This window comes from Panicum hallii, chromosome 1 (genome assembly GCF_002211085.1).
Source record: "Panicum hallii strain FIL2 chromosome 1, PHallii_v3.1, whole genome shotgun sequence".
Lineage (NCBI taxonomy): Eukaryota > Viridiplantae > Streptophyta > Magnoliopsida > Poales > Poaceae > Panicum > Panicum hallii.
Window position 1 is genome coordinate 53,368,977 of NC_038042.1, and position 10,765 is coordinate 53,379,741.

General features: G+C 44.1%; 1 protein-coding gene across 3 annotated transcripts; it reads right to left on the reverse strand.

Moving 5' to 3' along the window:
- Positions 1–441: 441 nt before the first annotated feature.
- Positions 442–7,867, reverse strand: LOC112881162 (DNA-binding protein SMUBP-2-like). 3 transcript variants are annotated; one of them, XR_003226448.1, is made up of 7 exons: positions 6,662–7,867; positions 6,261–6,544; positions 4,688–5,812; positions 3,175–3,343; positions 2,814–2,971; positions 1,894–2,645; positions 442–966 (listed from the first exon to the last, which is right to left on the reverse strand). XR_003226448.1 is itself a non-coding variant. In XM_025945858.1 (6 exons), the coding sequence occupies exons 1-6, from the start codon at positions 7,701–7,703 to the stop codon at positions 2,397–2,399; spliced, it is 3,027 nt and encodes a 1,008-aa protein (XP_025801643.1). In that variant the 5' UTR covers positions 7,704–7,867; the 3' UTR covers positions 1,721–2,396. The 3 variants fall into 3 exon arrangements, 1 of the variants encoding a protein (XP_025801643.1); XR_003226447.1 differs by having other exon boundaries at positions 442–1,151; XM_025945858.1 differs by lacking the exon at positions 442–966 and having other exon boundaries at positions 1,721–2,645.
- Positions 7,868–10,765: the final 2,898 nt, after the last annotated feature.

Consider the following 10,765-nt stretch of genomic DNA (forward strand, 5'->3'; position numbering starts at 1 on the left):
TTCATGCACAGTTTCATGTAAGATAACGACACCCTCTAGGATGTTAGGTCCTCGCATAAAGGTTGTCTAAGTTGGACTTATTAAATGATCCGCTATGAAGTTAATTCTTATGGTGGCCACTTTAGTAAAGATTTTGAAGCTGATATTTAGAAGCAAATTGGTCTATACTGGACTATACTGTTGAATGCGGTTTGCATCTTGGACTTTTGGAAGTAAGATTATGACACCAAAATTCAGGCTAAAGAGTGGTAATATTCCAGCATGAAGATCGTGGAACATTTGCATCAGATCCACTTTGATGACTTTCCAAATTTTTTTTTGATAAAACTCACCAGGGAAGCCATCCGCCCTAGGCGCTTTGTTGTGTTCCATACAAAAACTGCGTTTCAAACTTTCTCTTCTGCATAAGGGGCTATTAGGAATTCATTCTCCAGAGTTATGACTTGAGAAATATCATCCCGATCTTTATAAAAACATGTTATGTATGCTTTGATATTCTCTTGACCCTCAATTTTTTGGTTATCATGGTCAAGGGAAAAAAATTCTATTTTTCCTATGTTTGCCATTGGCAATCGTTTGGAAATATCTTGTGTTATTGTCTCCTAGCATAATATCTCCTGCTGATAATACTTCTCCTCTTCATGTAGTAGCTTGGTCAGCTGATCACGGGCCTACGCTAGCTGATCACGCTCAGCTACAGATAGGTCCCGTACTTCAGCAGCGATATCCAAATCATTGACAATAGATTGTAGGGAGTTTTTCTGCTGCTTGTATACCCCATTTGTGTGAGATGCCCAACCACGAAGGTATCTGCGCAGCGCACTCATCTTCTTATTCCACCTTTGAACCGAATTTTATCCTGAGACTTATTCTAAATTTCCGCAACACGATCATGGAAATCCTCCCGGGAGAACCAGCATAATTCCATTTTGAACTGACGTCCTTTCCAGGTGTAAGCCGGAGATCCTGTATCCAGTAATAGAGGCGTGTGATCAGATACACCTCTATCTACGATTTATGAGAGAACGAACATGAAGTGCAGTTTGGTTTTCCGTAGAATCTTGAGCTGTTTCACATGAAGCGGCGGCTGTTCGGAAATTTGGAGCAGCAAGCATTCTTCAAAGAATGTTTCACCTTGCTGTCATCTGACACTGCACATGAGATTCACAAGAATCAGATAGACAATCACCTTCACAAAATGCCCTTACAGAGTAAAGGTTGGCTCGGCTAGTGTCCCTCGGTAACATCAGAAGTGACGAGCCAAGAGAGGCCATGGGAGAAAGATCTCATGCTTGGAGGGGAGACAGTCCCCACTCCTGGACCGCTAGAAATGCAGGTGAAAATAAAGACCGCAGATTTTCTGGCTGGCGATTCTGCGTTCCTGATAATTGCTCACAAACTAATACAAATCGACAAAATTGTGAGGCTCTGGTCGCAAGAAAACGAAGGTTACTGGCTCACTCTACCAAATGAGAGTTTGTCTTTCAGTACACATGGCTGGTTGCAGCTTCAGCGCCCAACTTTGAAAGCTCTCATACACGATGCTCCGTGTGCAAAAAGAAAAAAAAATGCACATGATATTACACAAGGGCACAAGCGGCATGCGGAATCGTGTTGTGGATATTTCATGTGAAAAAATGCACTTCGCTTCTGTTGATAGAACTTCAATCGTGTGAGATTGCATAGCATAGCAGCACAAAATTGGAAAATTGCAGCGGGATACAAAAGGATAATATGAGGGAAGTTCATTGCGTGGGGGGAGCTGGATCCCTCCATGATTTCCCAAGATGGAGAGCGAGGGCTACACGCACATGATGCAGAGGAGCAGCAGGAAATTCAACAGCCATGACAGGGAAAAGACTGGAGTTGGAAGATAGGACAGTTCAGAGATACCTTTCAAATGTCGACAGCGTGACATGTTGCTCCAAGTCTGTAGCTTCCAAATGAAAAGCACAGGATGAAAAGCCTGGAACTCAATTATGAAACTGTCAATGTGCTGTACATGTCTGTAATCTGCACTGGGTCCGTATCCTTGTTGACAGTAATTTATTTACAGCAATAGGAGCATCGTGTCAGGCAAGCAAGAGGTTAGTGATACTCAGGATTCCCTCTTCCTGAATACTCATCCTCCTGTCCATCAGTTCAAAAATTAAATGGAAGACTGACTCGCCCCATACCCCCAGTTAAGTTGAACAGCAGATTGCCCGTGCATCATCACCTTGTGACGGTCTTGGCTGTCTATCCATGAATCACTGTTTGAATCCTCTTCATGGATATATCTAGAACAGGCCGGCCATATGATGACCTCTCAGCTTCCAATTCTGTGTGTATGTACAAAGCCTTCAGCTGTTTGCATATATACATGCTCAAACAGAGTGTTTGTAATTTGCCGTGTGTCAACTGATAGAGGGGAGAGTAGGTTGACTGAAGCCGAGGCCAGAAACCCCGTCCAAGGAACCAGGGGCAACGTGTTTTACTTGCCCATACCGCCTGATATGGCGAAGGAGCCTGGCCAGGAAGGTGCTGTGACAAATAGTGGAGGTATCGCAAACCACAGTGACGTGCTTGCGTGCCCTCGTAATAGCCACATTGATGCGCCTGCTGTCGCCCAGAAACCCTACGGCTCCCAGTGGATTCGACCGAACCTAGAATAGATACACAGATACATATTGATCAGTAGATGTTGCAGCCTCAAGGAGTTTCAAATGGAAAACGAAATGAATTGTTATTGGATTGGCACAGCCACTGTGAATCTCGTTCATACTTGTATGATGCAGGAATCAGAAAGAGAGCAGATATGCTACTATGCTTACCATTGATATGATCACTGCATCTGCCTCCCTCCCCTGAAAGCTATCTATGGTTGAAACCTCAATAGCAGAAAGTTCTGGATATTTTTCTAGCTTCTCTCTTAACAATTGCACTTGAGCAATGTAGGGTGACTGAACAACAATTGCAGTTGGAGACACTCCTGCAATCATTATTTTTAGGCGCTTGTCAGTTCCATAGTCCAAGCATAAAAAGATTAGGGACAACTGAGTCTGCTGATCAATGCTGACTAGTGACTGATAATCCTTATGTATGATCAGTCAGGGCTGAAAAAAGGACTGCAAAGAAAAGCATGATAAAATATCGCGCAGTTTTCAAGCAAATAAGTAAAAGATGTGTATATACCACAGTGTACAAGATTAAGAACTTGCTGTGTGACTATATCTGCTTCCCCTTCATTATAAAATGAGCCTGTGCCAGCAGGATCTAAATGCTCCTTGCAACCGATGTTTAAGGATCCATATGGCATTCGGGTGTCAAGTAAGAGCAGCGGGCACCGTGTTATCCAAGTTGCCTGAAATAAAAAACAAAATCAGATCCAATTGGCAGGTCTGCATTTGTTAAAGGATTCAGGATAGGTAGCAACACAAAGTGCATTCAAGGAAAAAAATCCTAAATAAAAACGTTCAAATAAATAGGCAAAATAACAATAATTAAGGCATTTTGGGTTTGGTCCAGAGGCAGTTAGGATCAAACTGTTTATTTCACACATAAAATTCCATGTGAACAATTACCTCCTACATCTAGATATGATATATAACTAAATGTTCTTGGAAGTTCAGCACAAAATGAACCCAAATACATGCCCATGCCAACCTACATTTTAACAACATGAGCTAAATAATCCAAGTTGAGTAAAACAATTAGGATCAGTAAAGATGTTATATTGAGGGCTTTTACAATCTCCAACAATAGGTTATATCCTGAATATCTTAGTGTTTTCTTTGTTGGAATTTTCATATAATTGCCAACCAGCTTGAACCAAAATGTAAAACAAACAATCTGTGAACATGTGTAACCATGTAAGAACTAAACATCTAAACAGAACTGACTGGGTAAAAACAACACCATCCAGTCACGTGTCATTTTGGATGGCTACACAGTCTGAGACATTACTCTGAACACTAATTTCTATCCTAATGTATCTACAAAATACAGAAATACTTATAATATTATGAAATTACTTTTCAAGAGTAATTTGACCATATTGTTTTCAAATGTTTAATTCTGAATATTCAAATACATTTAGCTCAAACAGTTTGACTACACAAAACATTTTTAGGACATCCTAAAGGTAGATTAGCTCATGAAATGCATGATTAAAAAAAGAAGCTAAGACGCCCATCTAAAAGTACGCCAGAAATGAAACAAGCATATTCAGGAAGGCCATCAAGAAACTGCTGTAAAACCAATGCAAGGTAGTGTTCATGGTTGCTTATGCAGTGTTTGTTCAATGTCAAAAAAATGGATGCTCCTAACAGCTTTATTGCTAGAAGCATAGCATATCAAGTTGCGAAACCTACTTTTTAAAGCTCAATAAATCCCTAAATTTAGCCTAAGTGACCTACAACAGCCAAATAGGAAAAGGATTCGGAGGAAGTTATAGGATGGATGAATTAAGAAAGGTTATTAGAGATCAAATGGTGTCGGCTTGAGATTCAATTGAACAAGGGGATGAATTCATTGGCCATTCTGAAACTTTTCCATCTTTTTCATCCAGTGCTCAACATTTTTTTTAAAAAAATTTACCTACAAGGGAATTTGATCATGGCCCTTGAGCATTGACCTTGAATCAGAGAGTGGTAGGCAAGATCACCCACATTTTACACCTGAAACTTAAAAGTGCAAATGTGTATACCTTGACAACCGGAGAGTCAGCAAGAAGATGTGAAGCAACTGAACGAGAGGATTTGAGCAACTCATTGTACATCTCCTTAGATGCCCACATGGCTATTGAATCATGCATCCTGTACTGGACTGTCAGTCTTGTCGTCAGTAAATCATCATGCAAGGATGAAGCTCTTTCCAACAAAGATTTACCAAGCCCACCATCCAAGGCCTTCGTTGACAATATTGTCGTCAGTAAATCATCATGCAAGGATGAAGCTCTTTCCAACAAAGATTTACCAAGCCCACCATCTAAGGCCTTCCTTGACAATATAACGGGTGCAAGTTGGCAGTGATCCCCAGCAACAATACAGCGCTTTCCCTGCAATATAGGTATCCAGCAGGCAGGCTCAGTTGCTTGCCCTGCTTCATCAATAATTACTAAGTCAAAGCACCCAGTTCTCCTGATGAGTGGATCAGCTGCCCCTGTGTTAGTTGATAGCACAATCTGTGCATTGGAGAGCACTTCTCTAATTGTTTCCTTTTCTTTATTTTCCAGATCCCTTCCAAGTTGCTTCAGCAGTTGGCGAATGCCGGCAGCTAAAGAATCATCTTCTATGCACTGCCTCAGGTCCTTTCTTAAGTCTGTTCTCTTTCTCTCAAGCTCCTTTCTGAATTGTCGAAGTCTGCCATTCACAACCTCTCCTAAGGACTTCGAAGCAACAGAGGGTGATAGTCGAACGGGGTTTCCAACTCGCACAATGTTCAATCCACTACTCGACAAACTTTCAACCATGTTATCGACTGCCGCATTACTTGGAGCAGTCACAAGTACACGCTCACCCTGCTTGACAGCACGCACAATGAGCTCAGTGAGCAAGACTGTCTTTCCCGTGCCAGGAGGCCCTTGGATTATTAGAACAGGCCTCTTTTTGTTCAAGCCTAATTTGAGAGCCCTTAACTGGGAGGCATCATATGCATGCCTCTCTGGTAGACTCAGATCAGGTCCACTTGATTCATCCCAATCAGTCAGGTTATTCTTCGCCATCTTCACCACGTCTTTACTGTCCCCAAACAGTGTTGCCACAATGCCAATGGAAACATTATCTTTATGTAAACCGTTCCTTTGGAGAAGCAATAACGCTTCAAGGTTGCGCTGCCAAATCAAATGCTTTGGAGGATAAGACAGACTTCTCAATTATGTAATAAGATAAGAATAACATTGTGTTGGAAATACACAAGCCAGCCTTTTGGAACAAGCACTGTGAAAGAATAAGATTTATTTACTTCATATATCCATTTAACATTGGGATTCCCTACTTCTGGTTTGCTTATCTCTTACCAATTTAATGCAGGATATATCGCGATGTATACTAAAAGTAGAACAAGATTTCAGTTCAGGAAATGGAAAGATGGTCAAATGATTCTTTAATGCAGAGTGGCTTGGAGAAGCCACAGTTGCAACAGGCAAAGTTGCAGAGCACAATAGACTACAAACATTTACATAAGATTGTTATCATACCACTGACAAGTTTCAAAGCGGTCTTAAATACTGAACATGATGAAATTATAGAAATTTGTGTCCTGTGACAGAATTTCATTACCTCATATGTAAGGGCATCAGCCAATCCCTGAATCCGGTCAATTCGCACACTTTTTCCAAATAGCCTAGAGAATGTGGCATCACCGTGGCGTGATTCCAGAGCTACTGTTATGCTGCAACCATCTTCCCCAAAATTATAAACAAAGCCTTGCTTGCAAGAAGTGGCACCCTCACCACGGCTATTGCATGTTCTCACACAAACCATGTCTCCAGGAGATAATGTAGTTGGAGGCAGCTTATGCCCACCTTCAACTCTGAAAAGAACCAAATGCAGGCCTCCCAACCCTGAGGAAGTGGTGATTTGAGACAACAGGAAACATTTTTCTCATTCAATATGTCAAAGCAACCGAAGATAGAATTTGAACATACAACAAAAAGAAGTAACCAAAATTATTTCCTCACCAGTGGAGCTGCTGATCACATTCAAGTTGCAAATGGTGTCGCACTGCTCCTGCTGAGCCTGCCCATGGCTCACCAGGTACTCGACCGGCTTGGGTGGCTCGGAATCATCATCTAGAATGGGAGTTGCATTCAGCTCCTCCTGTGTAAACTCCAGCTCCACATCTCGCTCAATCTGAAGAAGATCTGACATATGCCTAACGAATTCTTCAATTCTGGCCTGCATCAGCCTCACCTTTTTAAGGCTTATACCAATGCTGCTGTGGATGGCTTTAGGCCGTGGAGATGTCCTGCGCACAGCAGCCCGATGCTGCGAAGAATTGGCCATTTCTTTCAAAATCCTCCATGACTGCGTGTCTCGCCAGTCGGAGATGAGCCCCTGGTTCTGGTAACCCAGCAGAACATCACGGAGCTCACGCTGGAAATGGTCGAACAGGGTGGGGTAGTGCGTGCAGGCCTTGAGGCAGAGCGCCTCCAGGCCCTGAGGCATGGGGATGGCGGAGAGGTAAGGCTGCGCTTGGATCACGAACCCAAGCCTGCCTTCCGCCGACCCCCACTCCAGAGCCAATGCCGCGCCGGCGAGGTCGCCCTCCAGTTCGGCCGCAGCGAGCTTGGACGCCATGGATCCCATGCCCTGCCTGAGCCACTCCACTCCGCAGCGGCCGAGCTCCTTCCGCCCGAGCGGGTCGCCATTCTGGTACAGCGTTCCCACGCTGATAGACGCCTCCTCCGTCGACGGCACGCACTCACCCCCTTTTTCTCCTCCCCCTACGCCTTGCTCTTCCTCGACCTTGCTCCTCCGCCCTCGTCTCTTCACGGTGCCGCTGGAGCTGCGGACGGCAGGCTGCGGCGCCTGCTTGGTGGGACTCGATGGCACGGTTCGTATGCGCCGTGGGCGGAGAGAAGAGGAATTCGATGACCTCGACCTTGACGGCGTCGACGGCGAAGCACCGGTAGCAAGAACCTTGATCACTTTCTTTCTCGGGGGCTTCGCCGCGGCGCAGGACGAGAATAGCAACTTGCCAGAGAGGATATCAAACGACATGCTGCTGCTCCTGCCGGACCGGCCCCCAGGCCCCAGCCGCTGCCGCCGCCGGACGCGCTCGCACAGTAGCGCGGCCGGGACAGCGTGGGGAGGAGGCAGCCGCGCGCGGGAACGAGCGAGCCAACTGACCGAATCACCGACCAGCGGCTCAGCGCGGCAGGTGAATGAATCCTCCGTGGCAAGCTGATATTTCTCGGCGATCACGTGGCACGCCGAGCGCGCCGCGGCGACTGGTGGCGCAGGGCGCGGCTACGTCCCCCTCCATACGCGCGCGAGGGCGCGGCGAGGCAGCGGTCAAGTAAAGTGCCGTCTCCTGGTTTGATTTCGCGGCGGCCGTGCCCCGGGTGCGCCCACGTCGCCCGGGCGAGGTTTCCGTGGTCCCGAAAGGCCCCCGCCGATCCAGCGCGCTTGCGCGCCAATCGCAGCGCCCGACCGCGCGCGCCACGCAGACGCCGGCGCGTCCAGGTGATGCGGAGATGCAGATTCACCGGCCCGGTCGGCGGATGCCTGGACGGGAAGGAAGCTTCTAGATGCAGGGGCAAGTCGTTCGGAGGAAGGGCGCCCGTGGGTGGATACATGACGGCCACGATGGATGGGAGGCGCGGAGTGGTAGCTAGTAGATTTCTCGCAAACGCTGGCATTTCGACGAACATCTTGCGGGCGCCAGACATTGTCGGGGTGGGTAGAAACAACAAGCGGAACTCGGGTCCAAACTCGCGTCAGCCGTGGGCGGGTTTGGCGGTGGCTGGTGGGTGCCGCCGACCCAAGTACGGCGAGCGATCGGGTGGGGCGGTTGCTTGCCGGAGGAGAGGAAGAGACAGGAGCGTGGCAGCGCGAGGGAAGATACTCCCTCCGTCCGACGAACAAAGCAACTTCCCGACGAGTTTAATTAAATTTATACAAAATAATATTGATATTAATATTATAAAATAAATCTTATTAGATTAATTATATAATATATTTTTATACTAAATCTGTCTAGAGATATAAATAATATTAGTAAATTTTTTATATAAATTGATCAAATTTAAAATTGTATAACTTCTGGGAGGCGAGAGTTGCATTTTTTTTAGACAAAGACAATACAATATTTCTCTATTTCTGTTGAGGTTTTGCGAAAGAGTAAGAGTCTCGGTAGCACCTTAAGTCCCGGGTTTGACTTCCGTGAGAGTGAATTTTTATAATTTAACAGCTCGTGCTTTTAGTGGTAGATGACGTTTCCGTCGATAACGAGATGAGACGTCTGTGGTGACTTTATCAATCTCGAGAATTTGTCGGTTTAGCTTTTAAAGATACTTATAGAAGTAGGGTTTACGTATATATATTTATAAAAGTATATATGCGTTGTGAGTGTTTGAGTTGCAGTGTATAATTAAAAAATTACATACATATCATGGGCTTAGGGACGGAGGACCAGAGGGGGATTGTCTTCGGCTCCTGGCCATGGCTTTCGTCCACGAGGACTGAAGGAATAGAGAGAGAGAGAGATGGTGTGGCGAAACACAAGTTTGGGTCCACTTCATCAGGTCAGAGTACTTTTATTATTTTTTTTGTTAGAAAACGAGCCTCGCGGCGGCGGTGGGGAGAGAACGAGCTGTGATTTCTTGACTCCGGGGAGGGGTCGTCGTGTACCAGGTGAGCAACCCGGGAGAAAGAGGAATGCCAACATAATCCCTCAAGAAGCCGTGGATGTGGTGTGAATAGAGATATAAGTTACATTTATTTTAGATTATTAGATCATCTAAAAATTTGATAAAATAAATTAGGATGGTATTATGCATGATTAATTTAGAAGAAAAAATAAACTAGGATGGTATACCATCGTAATTATTTAGTTGATCCATAAAATATAAAATATCATTAGATACCACTTGCATTTCTAAGCGTGGACAATCAATGATTTTAATACCTCGCTAGCTCTGAAAGCTAGTATGCTTTAGCAGCTTAACATGCAAAAGGTTCTTCGGTAAATCGGTCTCCACACAAGATCTGTATAGGAGTTTGTAAGTGCAGTGACCAAAGAGATTGCGTTGCATGAATATCAGTTTTGATAGGTTTGAAGAATTTTATAGCATTAAATTTCATGCCATATCATCAATTTTATTGACATAGGGAGGAAAGAGAAGGAGGAAGTTTCATGGGATGAGAGAGAAATCGGCACAGTTACCTAGTTCTCAGTTTTGATAACTATGCTATGAAATTGTGCACTAAGACTAGCCTAATACTCCTCAGTTTTAAATTACCTGTCACTTTAGATTTGTTCTAATTCAAACATCTCTAATTTTAACCAACCTTTTTACAATAACAAATAAATATACTACCAATATATATTTTACTGTGGATCTAACAAAACTTTTTTGATGTTGTAGATGCTGATACTTATTTCTATAAATTTGGTCGAAATTAAATAAATTTGACTCACAATAAAACCAAAATAACAAGTAGTTTCAATAGAAGGAGCAGTAATCATTGATATCCCCACACACATTCACATTAACGCTTCTATGAGACCAAAGTTTGGAAATCCTAACCTTACGCACCCAGTCTCTATGAAGCGATAGAAGTTCTTGTTCATGATTGGCGAGTGCTGATTCTCATTTGCCACTGCTCGTTAAAATAATGATTTTAATTGTCATTTTCCTCTTCTCTACCCTCATTTTGAACGCATGCAGTTTTCTTCCTTCACGTGGCATGGAACAAACAGCCCTCAGAAGTCAAAACATAGGCGACACGAGATGAAAAGTCTACGCTGCTATGCTGTCAGTGCAGATCTTCGAAATTGACCGCTGAGAAGTTGCCGCGAAGTGGGAGAACATGAAGCCACACGTGCAACCTTGCCAACAAATTGCGTACTCGCAACACAGCTACACACTGAGACAGGATCAAGCATTAGAGGTTACCTTTGGATCCGGGTGACTAAACTAAATTTTAGTTCAATCATATCGGATGTTTGATACTAATTAGAAGTATTAAATATAGACTAATTATAAACTAATTGTATAAATAGAGACTAATTCGCGAGATGAATCTATTAAGTCTAATTAATCTATCATTAGCGTATA